The sequence below is a fragment of the Bombina bombina genome, chromosome 6, assembly GCF_027579735.1.
Source record: "Bombina bombina isolate aBomBom1 chromosome 6, aBomBom1.pri, whole genome shotgun sequence".
Classification (NCBI taxonomy): Eukaryota; Metazoa; Chordata; class Amphibia; order Anura; family Bombinatoridae; genus Bombina; species Bombina bombina.
In genome coordinates, this window is record NC_069504.1 from 498,779,131 (window position 1) to 498,801,736 (window position 22,606).

The window sequence follows — 22,606 nt, forward strand, 5'->3', positions numbered from 1 at the left end:
AAACGGAATACCTGGTCTATCCCACTCCTTAGTAACAATGTCCGAAATCCTCTTAGGGACTGGAAAAACATCAGTGTAGGCAGGAACCTCGATATCTGTCCATTTTACACAATATCTCTGGAACTACAATAGGGTTTACAATCATCCAGAGTCGCTAAAACCTCCCTGAGCAACAAGCGGAGGTGTTCTAGTTTAAATTTAAAAGCCGTCACATCTGAGTCTGTCTGAGGGAAAATCTTTCCTGAATCAGAAATCTCTCCCTCAGACAGCAAATCCCTCACCCCCAACTCAGAACATTGTGAGGGTACATCGGATATGGCTAATAAAGCGTCAGAGGGCTCAGCATTTGTTCACACACCAGATCTACTGTGCTTCCCCTGCAACCCAGGCAGCTTAGATAAAACCTCTGTGAGGGTAGTATTCATAACTGCGGCCATATCTTGCAGGGTGAAAGAATTAGACGCACTAGAAGTACTTGGCGTCGCTTGTGCGGGCGTTAATGGTTCTGACACTTGGGGAGAATTAGATGGCATAACCTGATTCCCTTCTGACTGAGAATAATCATGTGACATACTTTTATTAGCTAAAATATGTTCTTTGCAATTTATTGACCTTTCAGTGCATGAGGGACACATTCTAAGTGGGGGTTCCACAATGGCTTCTAAACACATTGAACATTGACTTTCCTCAATGTCAGACATGTTGAACAGGCTAGTAATGACCACAAACAAGCTTGAAAACACTTTATTTAGTGAAAAAATAACAATCTTAAAAAAACGGTACTGCGCCTTTAAGAGAAAAAAAGCATAAGCGTTCTGCAAAACTGCTTTAAAATACACCAATCTTTTCAAATTTTTGATATAAGACTCAATTTGTGTAGTTAAGTTTTCCCCACAAGAAAAACAAACATTTAACCCTTTATTGTGAAAACCGGATCAATAAGGCCTAAATCCGGAAAAAACACCCCCAGCCCTCAGGGAATGGTATTAAAGCTTTGATTTGGCCCAATACTTCCACAACGGCCCTCCGGAGTTGGACCTTGCTGCTTGCTTAGTAAATATAACTACGCATCTGAGGTACGAAAATAGGCCCCGCCCATCTCACTCAATGTTTTGTCAGTCTAAATGAACCGCACCAGAGCGGTTCCAAACTAGCCATGTGGGTTCTGACACCAAAAAAATAAGCCAAGTGTACCCTCAAAGTTGGCAAAAAACGTTAACAGCACTCCCAGTTCACAAAACGTTTGCCCACAAACATTCAAAACTCAGTGTCAACCATTTTTTAATTAGCCCCTTATGCAAGCTTAGTAATACCCTTCTATAACTATAATGATTACTGCTTACCCTTACCCTCATGGGGATACTGTCAGCCTTTCTGAAATACCACAGTGTCTCCAGAAAAAATGACTGAACATACCTCACTGCTATATAGCATGAAAACGTTCCTCACACTGAAGTTTCTTGTACCCCTTAGCCTCTGTGGGAACTGCTCTGGATCTTAGTGACAAATTCTAAGATCATCAGCCTCCAGGCAGAAGTCTTCATCCATCTGCTGCCTGAAATAAAAAACTCTTGCTTGAAGAAAATAAAAACTAACATTTTATCACCTCTTTCACTTTACCCTTCCTAGTACTTAGAGTAGGCAAAGAGAATGACTAGGGGGTGGAGCTAAGGGAGGAGCTATATAGACAGCTCTGCTGTGGTGCTCTTTGCCACTTCCTGTTAGCAGGAGGATAATATCCCACAAGTAAAGGATGAATCTGTGGACTCATTGTACCTTATAGAAGAAAAGGCAATAGGAGCCCTGTTAGAAGTAGCACAGGGCACGATTTTACTTGCAGGCGATAGTAACGTAGCTATTGAGCCGATACTAGATTGTTCTAACCAAAAGAGCCACAAAAGCAGAAAGTAAGTGTGAGACTGCGCCAAAATTAAACTACTACACAAACTCCAAAATAAATAGAAGTCTCTCAAATTCTATAAAAACTGGCAAATAGATATTATTGTTAAAATGGAGCGCTCACAATGAGAGCTAAAGTGCGGCCGTATTGGACAGATAAAAAGTTATACCGGACAATTTTGACTATAGCAAACGCAGAAAATTAACCACAAATGCCTAATCACTATGTCCTAGATAAATATACTGGGAAAGGTTAAATTATGTGTTTAAGCACAAATGATGATGCGAATGAATATAATTAATAAGCTAATTATTAATGTGTCTCAGATACAAATAGATATAGATATAAACATGAAAATAAACATATAAATTCATGAAAAATACATTTAATTACAATAACAGTTTTTAAAAGGTCGACCTTAAAATTAACAAACACTAAATCAAAACATAAATTAGAGTAAAATACAATACAATAAAGAAAAATACAATAAAAATCGCATCAGCATACAAAATTGTATATCCAATGAACAATGGAACAAACGTCCTCAAAGTGTCAAAAAGTCTGAAAAAGAGTCTTTTTTGTCCTTGATGCTTGCAAACTTGAAAAATCCGTGTGAACGACAAGCCTCCTAGTGACAAAGGACAAACTCCTTAAGGCAGTGTGAAGAGCCTTATGTGAACTAATATATCTGTACTCACAGTTAGGAAAGTTGATATCTGCAATGGTTTAATGTCCAGATGCAGTGTGATTCTTAGTCCCAGCTGTTCACCACATATTGCACTTGTTAAAATATAAATATACAACAGTCAAACAATAGTATATCAATACAAATGACTACTCGCAATCCTGGAGCCTTGGATCCTACAAGCGGCAGCCGACTGAATAACCCCTGAAGCTGACAAGCTGAATCTAACAGCCTGAACAGTCAAGGTGCCGTGGGCTAAAATTCAGAGGCGCCGTTTATCACAGGACTACCGGCTCTATGCGAGATGGAAAAGTACCTCCGTTTGCGGAGTAATAGTAAGCAGAGCAACGCGTTTCAATTAATAAATCTTTCTCAAGCTCATTACCGGAGGGTTCCTTCCCGGGTAAATTTATACCTATACCTATGTTCTGATTGGATAACCTTATAACCAATCGGAATAATGGAATGTGCTATCTGTCAATCTGTTTACTCTATGCCGCGGCTAAAAGACACATACAGCAAATTACCATGCCAACGTGGTATATACAAATTTATCTTGATGGATATTAGTTACGAGATAACACTCCTGATTGCTAAAATGTAACAGTAATTTAATAAGCATCGTTAGATATAACAAAGTAAAATGTAGGGGTAACAGAGCAAAACTGCCGAAGGACACCTATAAGCCAAATTGGAAAGCTCCTATTCAAAGACTAATCTTAAACCCAAAAACGGATTCTCACATGCTAAAAAACGTGTTCTCACTAACTGGAAAAAAGAGAGTAATGGTTAATAATAGAACTCCTCAAGTGTGAGACCAAAAACAGTGTATAATATTACATAATAATGATAAAAATAAAAATCTATAAATCATGTAAAATGGGATACATCTAATAAAAAGTCAGATTAAAAAATTCAGATAAAATTCTTTTACATAAAAAATTCCCTTTCCACAAAACATTTTTAGATAAAAAAAAAAAATCATTTTTGTTAAAAATCATCTTTGTTAAAAAATCTTTTTTATGATAAAATAATTTTAAATAAAAAACTTTTCTGGCTTATAGGTGTCCTTCGGCAGTTTTGCTCTGTTACCCCTACATTTTACTTTGTTATATCTAACGATGCTTATTAAATTACTGTTACATTTTAGCAATCAGGAGTGTTATCTCGTAACTAATATCCATCAAGATAAATTTGTATATACCACGTTGGCATGGTAATTTGCTGTATGTGTCTTTTAGCCGCGGCATAGAGTAAACAGATTGACAGATAGCACATTCCATTATTCCGATTGGTTATAAGGTTATCCAATCAGAACATAGGTATAGGTATAAATTTACCCGGGAAGGAACCCTCCGGTAATGAGCTTGAGAAAGATTTATTAATTGAAACGCGTTGCTCTGCTTACTATTACTCCGCAAACGGAGGTACTTTTCCATCTCGCATAGAGCCGGTAGTCCTGTGATAAACGGCGCCTCTGAATTTTAGCCCACGGCACCTTGACTGTTCAGGCTGTTAGATTCAGCTTGTCAGCTTCAGGGGTTATTCAGTCGGCTGCCGCTTGTAGGATCCAAGGCTCCAGGATTGCGAGTAGTCATTTGTATTGATATACTATTGTTTGACTGTTGTATATTTATATTTTAACAAGTGCAATATGTGGTGAACAGCTGGGACTAAGAATCACACTGCATCTGGACATTAAACCATTGCAGATATCAACTTTCCTAACTGTGAGTACAGATATATTAGTTCACATAAGGCTCTTCACACTGCCTTAAGGAGTTTGTCCTTTGTCACTAGGAGGCTTGTCGTTCACACGGATTTTTCAAGTTTGCAAGCATCAAGGACAAAAAAGACTCTTTTTCAGACTTTTTGACACTTTGAGGACGTTTGTTCCATTGTTCATTGGATATACAATTTTGTATGCTGATGCGATTTTTATTGTATTTTTCTTTATTGTATTGTATTTTACTCTAATTTATGTTTTGATTTAGTGTTATTTGTTAATTTTAAGGTCGACCTTTTAAAAACTGTTATTGTAATTAAATGTATTTTTCATGAATTTATATGTTTATTTTCATGTTTATATCTATATCTATTTGTATCTGAGACACATTAATAATTAGCTTATTAATTATATTCATTCGCATCATCATTTGTGCTTAAACACATAATTTAACCTTTCCCAGTATATTTATCTAGGACATAGTGATTAGGCATTTGTGGTTAATTTTCTGCGTTTGCTATAGTCAAAATTGTCCGGTATAACTTTTTATCTGTCCAATACGGCCGCACTTTAGCTCTCATTGTGAGCGCTCCATTTTAACAATAATATCTATCTAACCAAAAGAGCTCAATACCCAGAAGCTCCTTGGGAGCTATTACCTTACGTAGTGCAGCACTGTTAGATACTTGGAGAATTCAACACTCGTCACAAAAAACATATACTTTTTACTCTAACCCACAAAGATCTTATTCAAGAATAGACCACATATTTATTGACCAGAGGAGTATGCCCCTAGTGAGGTCTTCAGAAATCTTACCAACCCCCTGGTCAGATCACTCAATGGTAACGTTGTCCTTGGCTTTGCCGGACAAACCCCTTAACGATCCCCCTCGATGAAACTCTCCTCCTGCAGCCGTTAATCAAAGACAAAATTACACGCTCTCTCAAAGATTATTTCCTCCACAATGAAACACCCAATACATCCCCCACCCTGGTCTAGGAAGCACAAAGCTAGAGGAGAATTTATGAAATAGAAATCCATACTCCTTAAGACCTATAATGAAAGATATAATTACTCCAACAACTCCAAAACATAGAAAACCTACATATGCAAGCCCCAAACAATACACAGCACATAGCACAACTATCTAAGACTAGAAGCGACTTGAATGAATTACTCAACAAGGAGGCTCAGAGGAAGGCGATCTATTTAAAAAAAACTCTCATAGAAGGCGATAAGGCAGGCCCCCTATTAGCTAGAGCCCTTAAGACCCGCACAAATAACAATTTTATTCATAAACTAGCACTGCCTATCACACCAGGGGATTACACTTATGATAGCAAATTAATAGCAAACATTTTTAGTGACTACTATAATAACCTGTATTTTATCCCTGCAACACCCCACTCATCGGATCACGAGGCAATAGACTCTTACATACGAAGCTCCAACATTCCAACCCTATCTGCCCATATATCTAAACAGATGGAGGACCCCAACCCCCCACAAGAGGTTGTTACAGCCATGAATAGTACACCCCTTCATAAAAGCCCTGGACCTGATGGCTTCTCAACCTTATACTACAAACAGTTTCTAACTATACTAACCCCTCACTTCACTAATCTTTTCAACTCCCTAGATAAAGACGGGTTACTCTCCCCCAACCTTTTAGAAGCACACATCCCCAAAACAGGAAAATCCCCCACAGAACCAAGCAACTATCGCCCATTATCCCTATTGAATGGAGACATAAATATTTATGCTAAGATCCTTGCGAATCGTATTAGTAAAGTGCTCCCAACACTCATACATGTAGATCAGGCTGGCTTTGTTCCGCTCAGGGAGGCCAGAGACAACACGATCAGGATTCTACATTTAATGGAATATGCAAAAAACACAACAGATCCCTGCTGTCCTGGTCTCCAGTGACGCGGAAAAGGCTTTTGATAGACTAAATTGGCCCTTCCTACATAGCACACTAAAACACTTCGGCTTTGGTGAATTATTGACTAAGCGTATTTTCCAACTTTAAAATGGTCCCTCTGCTAAAGTCCGCACAAATGGGGTTCTTTCACAAAGTTTTAGCATACGCAACGGGACAAGACAGGGATGCCCCCTCTCCCCTATCCTCTTCGTCCTCACGATGGAGATCCTGGCATGCCATATTAGGCAAAAATCAAACATCCATGGAATTACCATTGGCCCAGATACCCACAAACTTGCTATGTTTGCGGACAACGTCCTACTCACCCTTACTTCACCTGCCCTGTCCCTACCCAACTTGACCATAGAATTTAACAGATTCAGCGAATTTTCACATTTCCTTATAAATTATTCCAAATCAGAACTCTTAAATATATCTATGACTTCCAACAACTTTGCGAATTTCATCAAAAGATGCCCATTTAAAATTCAAAATTTGCATCTAAAATACTTAGGTATAATGTTGTCCTCTAACCCAGCGCGATGGTTCGCCCTCAATTACCAACCTTTTCTACACTCTATCCAACACTCTTTATCCTCTTGGAAAGATAAACCACTATCGTGGTGGGGAAGAATACAGTCTATCAAAATGACAATTCTCTCCAAAATTCTATATATATTACAGGCAATGCCCATCACACTCCCTAAAACCTTTATACCACAACTACAAAAAGCTGTTAACACCTTTGTGTGGGGTAGACTTTGCCCTAGGATATTAAGAGGGACTATGCATAGAACCTTTCTAAAATGGGGGGCTAGTCCTCGCAGACATAAACTTATACTACCAAGCGTTTGTTCTGCAAAGAATTCTAGATTGGCATTGCAGAAAAGATTCAAAGGCGTGGGTAGCAGTTGACTCCCAGCTTCTTAGATCTCCTAACCCAGGCCCCCTTTGTTGGCTCCCTCAGACCAGACGTACTTCCCCTTGTGCGTCATCCCCACTCTATAGACACATTTTCAACACATGGGACCACTTGATAAAAGTAGCTCCGGCCCTGTCCACACCTGTTTATCCACTTTCTCCAATTTTTCCCAAAATAGAATTGATGGGGGGCTATGAAACTAGGAAGAAGGATGCAACAGTCAATGAGTTATTAGACTCCATCCCTATAGCGCACCTACTTACAAAAGGCAAACTAGAGAGGAACTCACACAAATACTACATGGCTCCTTTGCCCCATGGCTAAAATATGCGCAGTTACAGCACTTCATCCAGACAACCCACAATAAACAAGATCTCCTTAGAACCCTGACTCCATTTGAACAAATTTGTTTATCTGGAAAGATTGCCAGAGGCTTGCTATCACTAGCCAAGAGTATACTCCATAGTGCACAGATCCCCTTGCTCCCCCCATATGCAGCTCGGTGGCATCGGGAACTAGATACAACCCTGGATACTGAACAATGGTTACAAGAATACCAGAATACACACACCTCCTCTACCTCCCCCAGAGTCATTGAACTCAATTATAAAGTCCTCCTATGCTGGTACTTGACGCCAATCAGATTAAACAATATTTATCCTGTCTCTTCATCATTTTGTTGGAGGAGTTGTAACAGACGGGGTAATAGGTTACATATGTGGTGGTCATGCCAAAAATTAGGCCCCTTCTGGAGCTTTGTAGAGCTCACACTGAAAAAGCTAGCTGGAGCAGATTTTTCCCTAAACCCAAAGTTAATCCTCTTAAATGAGACCCCCCCAACTTCAATGTAACATTAGAAGCACACTGATACGCATAGGGCTTAACTGTGCAAAAGCCCTTATTGCCCTGCACTGGAAATCCCCCGCAACACCAACTCCAGAGAGTTGGATACTAAAAACTGACGAGATGCTCTCATGTGAAGAGTATGGCTACTTTAAAAGAAACAAATCTGCATTTTATGCCATTCTCAGATTTTATTGGGATTCTCTCACTCAAACACAATGAATTCCCCCCCACAACGTACAAGCTAAATATAGTGGGATGTGAATGCCTTGCTGGACTAACGTCACCTTAACACATGAGCAGATACGGATGACAACACAACTCAATTATATACCTTAAATCCAGGATTGTCTCTCTATTATCTCTACCCCACCACCCTTACCTTCTTTTCTTCGTTTCCATTTTTGTCCTTTGTTACTCTATGTTTAGATTTAATAATATCTGTAGAATTTAATATGCAAAGTTATAGCACACAGCAACTGTATACCACCTACTACACGGTGTGAGTAGGCACAATCTCAACATCCTTTTGGGGTAAGCCAGGAAAATACATGATTCTGCTAAGACCTACAGCTGACCCCGGGAGATGAGAGCTCTCAAAGTGCCATACATCAAGTACCATCTATGGACGGTTGGTAATTAATTCAGATAGAAATGACATAGGTTATGGCATGTGAGACTTGCACAGTTATGTGAGACTTGTACACGTAATGATTGCACAGTTATGCTTCTGTTCTCGTTCATTGTATTGTATATTATTGTCAAATCAATAAAAACTATTGTTAAAAAATAAAATAAAGTCAGCACTTACCTTTAACTCTGTCCGACAGCAGGACAGTCCAGCAGGTTTAAGAGGTCCTCTCCCTCCTGAAGCCCTATGGAAAATGATAAAGCCTGAGTAAGTTTGCTTATGCCATGAGGATAAGGGCAGCATAAATGTATGGGAGGCGCAGTGAGAATTATGTCCCACCAGCTCCCATTGCTCTAAAGCCACCAAAGCCCTACTGAAGAGACTGATATGGACTACGGCTACACCCTAGAACAAAGCAGCACAATCTTGTACTACTTTAAAAATAATAAACTCTTGATTGAAGAATCTTTTCTAACACCTCACTTTACCACATCCTATCACTAACGTAGGCAAAGAGAATGTCTGGGGTGGGAGGGAAGGGAGGAGTAATTTAACAGCTCTGCTGTGGTGTTCCTTGCCTCCTCCTGCTGACCAGGAGGTGAATATCCCATTAGTAATTAAGATGATCCGTGGACTCATCGTATCTTAAAAAAGAAAGAACTTCATACTCGGATAACCGTATCAGTTAAATCCAATAAATTATCTGATGTACCCTGGGAAGGAGTGCAATATTTAACCTTTCGCTTCGCATGACGAGGTAAAGCATTAAAGGCCGCAGACACCGCCATCCGAACTGCGCAGTAACGTCTGGTGAAAAAAAGGCCCCCCTCCAGATGGAGGGTCAGCAATGCCACAGGAAACTGCATGTGTAGAGAGAGAAGAATGTAGGGTACGCACCTCACTGGACGACAACTCTTCAGAGGTGGACGGCTCAGTGGTATCAAACAGGTTTGATATTATCACATTATCAAGGTATATGGAACATAATTGAGAAGGCAGATCTAAGGCCTCACAAAATAAACAGGAATTACTCTTTAGGAATAGAGGGAGTACCCTCTAAAGTAACAGAATCCTCTGTCGCTAGTGCAATGAGCGTAGAACTATAGAAAATAAAACAAACTTATTTTATTCACAAAGATGGCACCCTTATACCCCAATGGCTGGTACATTCCCAACCTCCTATGACCCAGACAGTGCAGAGATTTAGGACTCCTCTCTGATAAACACCAGGTCAGGAAAGAGGGAATAAAAACTGCGCAATGCAGGACCGTCTCTGCTATGAGAAAAAGTGTGACAAACTTGTAAGCTGCACAGCTCTCAAACTGAAATTAAAACCTGTATATTCCATAACAGCCTATGAGTCCATAACATCTCACACATAAAAGCAGCATAAAATCAAATAATCATTTAAGATTATTCCCCACTGTTCATTAATCCCCCTCTGGAGATATTAACCCTTGATTCTATACAGATAAAAGGAGTCACACTGTGACCCTGTCTTCTTGCGTTTTCAAGTGTGACAGATAGTAGCGTTGTTTCTCATATGGCCTTGAGAGAAGAAAGCAGGCAGCGAAACTCGTCAATGCTGATTGCTTAGGGAGCTGTTAATATGAGTCGGGATGGTTTCGCAGAAAGACACTCCCTGCATTTCCGGACTCTAACTTTCATCCATGCTCTCACTGAGAGGCTGACAGGAATACTTAAAACTCCAGTCCCATCTCGAAGAGTACTACCCTCCATAAGAGACTACTCCGAAATCTTCTGACACTTCTCTGCCAATCTCCTGTGAGGAAAGGTATTTCAGCCTTTGGCTGGGGTGTCTTTGCCTCCTCCTGTTGGCCAGGTTCGGTATTTCACACAAGGAATGCAGCTGTGGACTCATCCCATATTAAGAAGGAACTACTTATAAGCTTTTTAGTCCCCCACACACTGTTTTACCTCAGTTGACCCTTTTATAATATGCACATAATGCAAAAAATGTTATGGCACTTTATTCATATGGCAACATTATTATTTACCTGGCATGGTCCACACACTCCACCACTTTACCGAAAGTGCCCTCACCTAAATCTCCAACAATTTCATCTGAAAGACATGAAAACAGCAAGCGGTCACCAGAAAATGTAAGACTGCTTGATAAACTCCTCCTTTGCCTGACAGACCTCCAGAGTAAACTGCTCATAATAAAAACCTCTTAAAATCCAGTTACCACCATACAGGATACAAAGAGGAACAGGACTTGAAAGCAAAGTAACTTTTTCCAGGTAACTTTTTATTAAATGTCAAACAGACAGTGTGTCAAGAAAGGCCTTGCTCCAATCTTTCCATTTAAGAAAATAACGTCCAAGTTTAACCTGCTAAAGTGACATGAAGCCCAAAATAGAACACACTTTGTAAACAAATGTCCAATTTACTGTTATTCTGTTATCAGTTTTGCTTCACTACTGGCAACTTGCTGAGCATATCAGTAAGCCAATCACAAAAGGCCTATATGTGGAGCCAATCAGCAGCTATCTCCCAGCTCCTGAGCCTATCTAGATATGCTTTTCAACACAGGATACCTAAGGAACAAAGCAAATTAGATAAAATAAGTAAATTGGAAATTTGTTTAAAATTGTATGCTCTATCTAAATCATGAATGAAAAATTTGGGGTTTTATGTCCCTTTTACCATTGTGAAGGTTACAAGCTTATGTTCAATAACTATCAATGTTCTAATTGGTATTTTTTGACTACACATTTATTAATTGAACAAAAAAAAAAAACCTAAATTTATGCTTACCTGATAAATTACTTTCTTTTACAATGTGACAAGTCCACGGATTTCATCTTTACTTGTGGGATATTAACCTCCTGCTAACAGGAAGTGGCAAAGAGCACCACAGCAGAGCTGTATATATAGCCCCTCCCTATCCCTCCACCCTCAGTCATTCGGCCAAAGGTTATAGGAACAGAAAAGGCTAAAAAGGTGCAGAGGTGACTGAAGTTTTAAAAAAATGAAATAATACTGTCTTAAAATAACAGGGAGGGCCGTGGACTCGTCATATCGTAAAAGAAAGTAATTTATCAGGTAAGCATAAATTTAGTTTTCTTTTACAAAAATATATGACGAGTCCATGGATTTCATCCTTACTTGTGGGAAACCAATACCAAAGCAATAGGACATGGATGAAAGGGAGGGGACAAGACAGGAACCTAAACGGAAGGCACCACCTGCTTGAAGAACCTTTCTCCCAAAGATAGCCTCAGAAGAAGCAAAAGTATCAAATTTGGAAAAAGTGTGAAGGGACGACCAAGTCGCAGCCTTACAAATCTGTTCAAAAGATGCATCGTTTTTAAAAGCCCATGTGGAAGCCACAGCCCTAGTAGAATGAGCCGTCATTCTTTCAGGAGGCTGCTGTCCAGCAGTCTCATATGCCAGGCAGATGATACTTCTCAGCCAAAAAGAAAGAGGTAGCCGTAGCTTTCTGACCCCTACGCTTTCCAGAATAAACAATGAATAATGAAGATGATTGACAGAAATCCTTAGTTGCCTGTAAATAAAACTTTAAGGCACGGACCTCGTCCAAGTTATGTAACAGACGCTCCTTCTTAGAAGAAGGATTAGGACACAAGGAAGGAACAACAATTTCCTGATTAATATTCTTATTCGAAACAACCTTAGGAAGGAACCCAGGTTTGGTACGTAAAACCACCTTATCAGAATGAAATATCAAATAAGGCGAATCACACTGTAATGCTGAAAGCTCAGAAACTGTTTGAGCAGAAGAAATAGCAACCAAAAACAGAACTTTCCAAGATAATAGTTTAATATCTATGGAATGCATAGGTTCAAACGGAACCCCTTGCAGAACTCGAAGAACTAAATTCAAACTCCAGGGAGGAGTAATAGGTCTAAATACAGGCTTAATTCTAGATAGAGCCTGACAAAAAGACTGAACATCTGATACATTTGCCAAACGTTTGTGAAACAAAATTGACAAAGCTGAAAATTGTCCCTTTAAGAAACTTGCTGATAACCCTTTCTCCAAACCTTCTTGGAGAAAAGACAAAATCCGAGGAATCCTAACTTTACTCCATGAGTAACCCTTGGATTCACACCAATAAAGATATTTACGCCATATCTTATGATAGATCTTTCTAGTGACAGGCTTTCTAGCCTGTATCAAAGTATTGATAACTGAATCAGAGAATCCTCGCTTCGATAAAATCAAGCATTCAATCTCCACGCAGTCAGTTGCAGAGAAATTAGATTTGGATGTTGGAAAGGACCTTGAATGAGAAGGTCCTGTCTCAACGGAAGTTTCCATGGTGGCAGAGAGGACATGTCCACTAGATCCGCATACCATGTCCTGCATGGCCACGCAGGCGCTATCAGGATCACTGTAGCTCTCTCCTGTTTGATTCGAGCAATCACACGTGGGAGGAGAGGAAACGGCGGAAACACATAAGCTAGGCTGAACAACCAAGGTACTGCCAAGGCATCTATCAGTTCAGCCTGAGGATCCCTTGACCGGGATCCGTATCTTGGAAGCTTGGCATTCTGACGAGATGCCATCAAATCCAATTCCGGTCTGCCCCATCTGAGAATCAATGAGGCAAATACCTCCGGGTGAAGTTCCCACTCCCCCGGATGAAAAGTCTGTCGACTTAGAAAATCTGCTTCCCAGTTCTCTACCCCTGGGATGTAGATCGCTGACAGATGACAAGAGTGGGCCTCTGCCCAACTGATTATCTTGGATACTTCTATCATCGCTAAGGAACTCCTTGTTCCCCCTGATGATTGACATATGCCACAGTCGTTATGTTGTCCGACTGGAACCTGATGAATTTGGCCGAAGCCAACTGAGGCCACGCCTGAAGCACATTGAATATTGCTCTCAGTTCCAGATTATTGATTGGTAGAGGCTCCACCTGAGTCCAAACACCCTGAGCCTTCAGGGAGTTCCAAACTGCACCCCAGCCCAGAAGGCTGGCATCTGTTGTCACTATCACCCACGAGGGTCTGCGGAAACAAGTCCCATGGGACAGATGATCTGGCGACAACCACCAAAGAAGAGAGTTTCTGGTCTCTTGATCCAGAATTATCTTTGGAGATAAATATGCATAATCCCCATTCCACTGACCGAGCATGCACAGCTGCAGTGGTCTGAGATGAAAGCGAGCAAACGGAACGATGTCCATTGCCGCTACCATTAATCCGATTACCTCCATACACTGAGCCACTGATGGCCGAGGAATGGACAGAAGTGCTCAGCAAGCATTCAAAATCTTTGATTTTCTTACCTCCATCAGAAATACTTTCGTGGCTACCGAGTCTATCAGAGTTCTCAAGAAAGGAACCCTTGTCTGTGGAACAAGTGAACTCTTCTCTATGTTCACCTTCCAGCCGTGAGTTCTAAGAAAAGACAACACTGTGTCCGTCTGAGATTTTGTCAGATGATATGTTGACGCCTGAATCAGAATATCGTACAGATAAGATGCCACCGCTATCCCTTGCGGTCTGAGAACCGCCAAAAGAGACCCTAGAATATTTGTGAAGATTCTGGGTGCTGTGGCCAACCCGAAAGGAAGAGCCACGAACTGATAATGTTTGTCCAAGAAGGCAAACCTTAGAAACCAATGATGATCTTTGTGGATTGGAAAATGAAGGTAAGCATCCTTCAAATCCACGGTAGTCATATATTGACCCTCCTGGATCATTGGCAAAATCGTTCGAATTGTCTTCATCTTGAATGATGGAACTCTTACAAATTTGTTTAGACACTTGAGGTCCAAAATGGGTCTGAACGTTCCCTCTTTTCTGGGGACTACAAATAGGTTTGAGTAAAACCCCTGTCCCAATTTTGGAACAGGACAGATTACTCCCATAGTAAAAAGGTCTTTTACACAGCGTAAGAACGCCTCTCTCTTTATCTGGTTTGCAGATAATTTTGAAAGATGAAATCTCCCTCTTGGGAGAAAATCCTTGAATTCCAATTGATAACCGTGGGTCCCTATTTTTAGTGCCCAGGAATCCTGAACATCTCTTGCCCAAGAATGAGCAAAGAAAGAAAGTCTGCCCCCTACAAGATCCGGTCCCGGATCGGGGGCCACCCCTTCATGCTGCTTTATGGAAGAAGAAGCGGGGGGTCCTCCTTTAAAGTTCTGAAAGAAATTAGAATTCCTAAGGTAGGGCATGGCCCTTACCTCCTGTAATATCAGAAATGATCTCCTTCATTTCTGGCCCAAAAAGGGTCTTACCTTTAAAGGGAATAGCTAAAAGCTTATGTTTTGATGACACATCAGCAGACCAAGATTTGAGCCACAATGCTCTACGTGCTAAAATAGCAAATCCTGCATTTTTTGCAGCTAATTTAGCAATTTGAAAAGCAACATCAGTAATAAAAGAATTAGCTAGTTTAAGAGCCTTAATTCTAACTAGAATGTCATCTAATGGAGTCTCAACCTTAAAAGACTCTTCTAGAGCCTCAAACCAAAAAGCTGCTGCAGTAGTTACTGGAACAATGCAAGCCGTAGGTTGTAAAAGAAATCCCTGATTAACAAATAATTTCTTTAGTAGACCCTTTAATTTCTTATCCATAGGATCCTTGAAAGCACAACTATCCTCAATGGGTATAGTAGTACGCTTAGCTAGGGAAAATATAGCTCCCTCTACCTTAGGGACCGTTTGCCATGAGTCCCGAATGGTATCTGATATAGGAAACATTTTCTTAAAATTAGGAGAGGGAGAAAACAGTATACCTGGTCTATCCCATTCCTTACTAATAATTTCCAAAATTCTCTTAGGAACCGGAAAAACATCAGTGTAAGTAGGAACTTCCAAATATTTATCCATTTTACACAATTTCTCTGGAGGAATCACAATAGGATCACAATCATCCAGAGTCGCTAAAACCTCCCTAAGCAACAGGCGGAGGTGTAAAAGCCTAAATTTAAATGAAATAGCATCCAAATCTTTCTGAGGCAAAACATTCCCTGAATCAGAAATTTCACCCTCAGACAGTAATTCCCTGAGCCCCAACTCAGAGCACTGTGAGGGAACATCGGAAATAGCTAATAAAGCATCAGAGGATTCAGTATTTACATTAATACTTGACCTACTGCGTTTACCCTGCAACACTGGTAATTTAGACAATACCTCTGTAAGGGTAGTGAACATAACTGCAGCCATCTCCTGCAGAGTAAAGGAATTAGACGCACTAGAAGTACTAGGCGTCACTTGTGTGGGCATAAAAGGTTGTGACACTTGGGGAGAATTGGATGGCATATCCCGATTCTCTTCAGACTGAGAATCATCCCTAGGCACACTTACTTTATTTAAAATATGCTTTTTATATTGTAAAGCCCTTTCAGTACAAAAGTTACACAATGTTAGAGGGGGTTGCACAATAGCTTCTAAACACATAGAACAATGAGAAACCTCAATGTCAGACATGTTGAACAGACTAGTAATACCACAAAAGTTGTTTAAACACTTATTTATAGCATAAAATAAACATTAGAAAAAACGTGTACTGTGCCTTTCAGAAAAGAAAAAGTGAACTATTTTTCCAAAATGCAAAAAAAACGTTAAATTATTCCCAAATTTAACTTAATATCGTTGGTTAATCCAAAAATAACTGCACCCAGAAGCAAGGGCAGAAATAAGACTTTAGAAGTACTTATATGAACATGTAGTCAAAAGATAGATAAAAATACACTCTGCACCTCGCCACAGCTCTGCTGTGGCGCCTACCTGCCCCCAGGGTACTTCGAATCAAGTTTCCAACCCTTCAGACCAGCTACACAGTCCAGGAGCCACCGAGTTACTGTTTGCTGCTTCTAAGCCTGAAGAAATTGAGGCAAAATAGGCTCCGACCCTTAAGGTCAAAAGTTGGAGTTGGCTCAAACAACACCGCATGAAAATGCAGTTTTGCAATAAAGTAAAAACACACACACAATATAACCTCAAGCATAAAACCAATAAGTTTTCAGTGCCAAAAATAAAAAACATAAAACATTGTTTTTTTATATTGTCTCCCAAGTCACATAATGCCCAAATATCAACTAATGATAAATATAAAATAGGGACTCCAGTAACACCCCTCTTATTAAAATAGGTTTTACTGCTTACCCCATTCCCATACAGGGAAATAATGCCAGCCAGTTATGATACACCAAGTCTCCTCAGAAAAAAAGGCTGCACATACCTTAATGCTGCTTGTAGCATGAAACCGGTCTCCACACTGAAGATGTCTCATGGTTACCTTCAGAAGTCTTGTGGGAACCAGCGTGGATCTTAGTTACAAATGCTAAGATCATTAAACCTCAGGGCAGAAATCTTCTTCCATATCCCTGAGGAAAATAGTACGCACCAGTACCATTTAAAATAAAAAACTTCTTGATTGAAGAAACTAAAACCTCACTTTACCATGTCTTCCTAGTATAACACAGGCAAAGAGAATAACTGAGGGTGGAGGGAAAGGGGAGGGGCTATATATATACAGCTCTGCTGTTGTGCTCTTTGCCACTTCCTGTTAGCAGGAGGTTAATGTCTCACAAGTAAGGATGAAATCCGTGGACTCGAAATATCTTTGTAAAAGAAACATAGTTCCAATAAATACAATTGTTCATCTTAATCATAAAATTTTGAAGTTTCCACTGTTCAGATTTGCCTCATCAACATAATGGATCATTTCTACTAAACAGAGACTTTGGAAGAGTAGATCTGTCTTAAAAAAAATGTTATTGTCTAAAAAAAATAGATAATCTATTTATTACCCATTCCCCAGTTTTGCATAGCCAACATTGTTATGTTAATATACTTTTTAACTCTATGATAACCTGTATCTAAGCCCCCTGCAGACTTCCCCTTGTCTCAGTTTTTAAATTATTGCAGTTTTAGCCAATCAGTGCTGGTTTTTGTATAATCATTCTCCACGGGAGTGAGGACAATGATATCTATATGGCACAATAAACTAACACTGACTGTTGTGCAATATTTAAAAAGCTAATAAAAAGTGCTGGGATAAGATGTGGCCTGCAGGGGTTCAGAAACAGGCAATCTGTTATAAAGTATATTAATATAACTATATTGGTTATGCAAAGTGGGGAATGGGTAGTAAAGGTGTTACCTATATTTTTAAACAAAAAATAAAGTAGACTGTCCCTTTAATTCAATTTAAAATGTAAACACTAAAAAAAACAAAACACTATTTTGGAAATAAGGAAAAAGTAAATATTAAAGGGACATTAAACCCAAATTTTTCTTTCATGATTCAGATAGAGAATAACATTTTAAAAAACATTCCAATTTAATTCTATTATCGAATTTGCTTTATTCTTTAGATATCCTTTATTAAAGAAATTGCATTGCACATGGGTGAGCCAATCACATGAGGCATCTATGTGCAGCCACCAATCAGCTGCTACTGAGCCTATCTAGATATGCTTTTCGGCAAAGAATATCAAGAGAATTAAGCAAATTAGATAATAGAAGTAAATTAGAAAGGTGTTTAAAATTGCATGCTCTTTCAAAACCATGAAAGAAAAAAACATAATTTATGCTTACCTGATAAATTTATTTCTCTTGTAGTGTATCCAGTCCACGGATCATCCATTACTTGTGGGATATTCTCCTTCCCAACAGGAAGTTGCAAGAGGATCACCCACTGCTATATAGCTCCTCCCCTCACTGCCATATCCAGTCATTCGACCGAAACAAGACGAGAAAGGAGAAACCATAGGGTGCAGTGGTGACTGTAGTTTAATTAAAATTTAGACCTGCCTTAAAAGGACAGGGCGGGCCGTGGACTGGATACACTACAAGACACACTTAAGTGTATCCAGTCCACGGATCATCCATTACTTGTGGGATACCAATACCAAAGCTAAAGTACACGGATGATGGGAGGGACAAGGCAGGAACTTAAACGGAAGGAACCACTGCCTGTAGAAACTTTCTCCCAAAAACAGCCTCCGAAGAAGCAAAAGTGTTAAATTTGTAAAATTTTGAAAAGGTGTGAAGCGAAGACCAAGTCGCAGCCTTGCAAATCTGTTCAACAGAGGCCTCATTTTTAAAGGCCCAGGTGGAAGCCACAGCTCTAGTAGAATGAGCTGTAATCCTTTCAGGGGGCTGCTGTCCAGCAGTCTCATAGGCTAAGCGTATTATGCTCCGAAGCCAAAAGGAGAGAGAGGTTGCCGAAGCTTTTTGACCTCTCCTCTGTCCAGAGTAAACGACAAACAGGGCAGATGTTTGACGAAAATCTTTAGTAGCCTGTAAGTAAAACTTCAAGGCACGGACTACGTCCAGATTATGCAAAAGACGTTCCTTCTTTGAAGAAGGATTAGGACACAATGATGGAACAACAATCTCTTGATTGATATTCCTGTTAGAAACCACCTTAGGTAAAAACCCAGGTTTGGTACACAGAACTACCTTGTCTGAATGAAAAATCAGATAAGGAGAATCACATTGTAAGGCAGATAACTCAGAGACTCTTCGAGCCGAGGAAATAGCCATCAAAAACAGAACTTTCGGGGGCAGAGCTAACCGCCAAAGCATCTAGACGTACATAGCTGGAGCTCCTGGCCTGAATGGAGCTTTTGGAGGTTTTTTTATTGACAAGTTAGCCCATAATAAGTGCCGGATGGTCTCTAAATCCCTTCCCAAGAGCCTACCGTGAGGATCTGCAGAATACCTGGGAGCTTCACTCATAACCTACTGACAGGGTAACTTACTGCGGCCTAACTAGGAGGCAGCGCAATATGGAGGACTCCCGCACAACTATCTTAGCCCTCTTTGAGGAGTATGAGCGATACATCCTCAGCAGATTTGACCGGCTTATCTCGATTGTTGCATGCCGGGCTGAAAAAGAAGTAAGCGCTGAGCCAAATGGAGGAGCGATTGAGGCTCCGGGAAAGCGCATGATTGGCGACCAGGGGACTATCGTCCGATACTCTACACCGGAGACAGCCTACCCTCCAGAGAATGCTCCAGCTTCCGGGAGCATCGGTTGCCCTCTTTACCTCTGTGCTCCGGGAACTGTGGCTGATGATCGGGAGCTAACTGAGACCTCATTGTACCGGCAGGAGGGCACAGTGCTGGGGAAGGCTGAGGCTGGGGTCCTTGCGATGGTTGGAGTAGGAGCCATGGCGCAGTCTGCACACAACATTTTCACTTCTGAGGTACACTGCCCTGCCAGATGGGCATTCTTGCTGCATTGGCTGGGACTGCAGCGGACCTGTTCTACCATCAACATTCTTGTGCGGTCTCATTGGGGACTGAGAGAGACTGGCCGCGCCACCATAAAAGTAGGAGTCGGGTGACATTTTTGCAGGGGCAGCAAATGCCAGGCACTTTGGTTTGCAGCAGCGCTCTTATCCGCCCCTAGCTATAACTCTTTATTCTTTGAACAGAGCACCAGCACTTACGAGGATTCCTATCTGAATATGTGTGGATTCTACAGTTGAAAAACTTTCACCCAGTGTGCCTCCTCACATTGGGCTCAGACCGGAGAAGGTCATATATCTTACACTGCCTATGCTTCCATAGGTTGGGTGTAGGTTGAGATCTGCGAGTCGGGTCTCTGCTATCTATGACCAACATATCTCTCTTATCAAACACCTGTACTGCAGCAGTAGATATCAAACGCTCAAGTTCACAATAGTACTTTGCCTATTAAAAACTGCTCCTAGTTAAGTTTATTGTTCCTCCCTTTAATTATGCCTTTATCATATGAAGTTGTCTCCTTTTATGTGTATAAGCTGCCTTTCACATATAGGTGTTGAAATTTGTATCCACTCTCATTAGCATGTGTGTGAGCCTAGGATGTAAAGAGATGACCTGATTGTTGTATGTATTGGTTACTTATCTCATATATGTATTGAAATTTGTATGCACACTCAATAGCTAGTGATGTTAAAGGATGTCTCGAGTGTCTCACTTTCTTACGTTAGCACTATATAAGTGCACAGTAGGGGAGAGATGTCTATAGAGATGAGTCATTTGCGTTGATTCCTGGTTGTTATATGCGGTTTAGTACTCCAATATTTTTTTTTATATATATCACTTGCAGCCCTGAAATAGGTCTACAGAGAGGATTGAACTGGAATTTGCTTATGGGGGATTCATTGCATGTATGAAACCATGGGATCTAATGTAAAGCAGGTCTCTTTCTCACCAAGTTTGTACATAGTACAGAACCTACCTACTAGTGCCACCCCAAATAACCTGAAAATAATAAACCTAAATTGCAGAATAATAATACTAGTGGGCGTGCAATATACATAGCTGATTCTCCTCTGAATGTGGATACTATGGAGATTTAGAGATAACACTAGTTAACGCTTAGATGCCTATATACTGTGTTGTGCTACTATTTGTTCCTGTCTCTAACTATGCACCCATTGTAGAAAGCTATTCCCTCCTCATATATATAAACCTTGTGCACACATTTCCTTGAGTGCCTCTCAGAAGCCATTCTTATGAATATCTTTGTCCATGTAGATCTCACTGGACTACATGTATTTATGTCCATCTTTAGTGTTCATGGCGTAGGCCAGAAGTTAGTGAGCACAATACCCCTAGCTGTCACTCATTACTCCGCGCCCCCCCTCCCCCCCCTCTTTGCAGTAGGAGACGAGTAACTTTCCCTCTGCACTTCCACTCCCACCCCTTAAGTGTATGGTAGGGGATCACTGACCAACCCTCCATACTTACTATTTGACAGAGTTTAGTAGTCTCTGTCCTGTCCGTAGAGCTTCTGTTATGGTATGTTCCTGCATGCATGTATGAATGGCTCTCCGGATCTCACTATTGGATGATGTACTATGATTATTGTTATGTACTTCAAAAACTGCAATCTGTTTCTCTATGCAATTCTGTATTGATATTGGCTTAGGTTTATACTCGCGGTCTGAGATTGACTTGCTGGAAGGATGCTCCAAAGATATGGGGGTCGGGGCAACTAGCCTTAATGTTCTCTATGTTCTTTGCAAATTGTGACCCCGATGAGATGTATATAAAAAGAAAAAGTGGTATTGAATTTCTCATCTAGTACCTAGATGCACACGGTCCCTTAGGGGTGAAATATTAGCTCCTGCCCATGATTGAATTTGCTTATGATTGACCGTATCCTCTTACTTATTAATACCTAGCCATATTGAGGTACCAATTAACGCAACCCTATTTCTCAGATATAATACCTTGTCTGTACATCTTCAATATTGTTCTGTCTTAGATTGCCTTCTCCTTCAATCTTACTTCTAGTTTCCCGGACCCTTCCGGGGTCCTAGCAGCCATATGAAGGAGCAAGTAAATATAGGCCTCGAAGGGCCTGTATCATTTAACAACCCTCTGATTTGTGAAGTAATTCTATTGGGGTCCAAAAGTGGCCTCAGGTGCCTTTGGGGGGGAAAAAGAGGGCGCTTGTTGGTTTGCTCCTCAATTTCTAAATATCTGAACTTTGTTTCGCCTAGGACATGCTACTCAATAGTCAGGTTAAGGGTCTTACCCCTATATATTCTTATGTATCTCACATGTCCATGTTAACTGTTTGTATGTTCACTATTGTCATAAGTTTGCTGGAGCAAGCGGTTTGTTGTCTTTGTATATGCTATTCCCTCAATAAAAACTTTTAACAAAAAAAAAAAAAAAAACAACTCCCTGAAGAACTTTAAGAACCAAGTTTAAGCTCCACGGGGGAGCAACAGTTTGCTTAATCCTAACCAAAGCCTGACAAAATGCCTGGACGTCTGGAACTTCTTCCAGACGCTTGTGCAAAAGAATAGACAGAGCAGAGATCTGTCCTTTTAAAGAACTAGCTGATAAGCCTTTGTCCAAACCCTCTTGGAGAAAGGACAATATCCTAGGAATCCTAACTTTACTCCATGAGTAATTCTTGGATTCATACCAATAAAGATATTTGCGCCATATCTTATGGTAGATTTTCCTGGTGACAGGCTTCCGTGCCTGTATTAAGGTATCAATGAC

The 22,606-nt window shown here is 40.4% G+C and overlaps 1 protein-coding gene across 3 annotated transcripts in view; it reads right to left on the reverse strand.

Moving 5' to 3' along the window:
* The window catches only part of CLK3 (CDC like kinase 3), a 398,194-nt gene that overhangs the window by 187,071 nt on the left and 188,517 nt on the right, over nt 1-22,606 (reverse strand). For all 3 annotated transcript variants that reach the window (XM_053717366.1, XM_053717365.1, XM_053717367.1), the window contains one exon: nt 10,651-10,717. In XM_053717366.1, the coding sequence (XP_053573341.1) occupies nt 10,651-10,717 (67 nt within the window). The remainder of the gene's footprint in view (nt 1-10,650; nt 10,718-22,606) is intronic.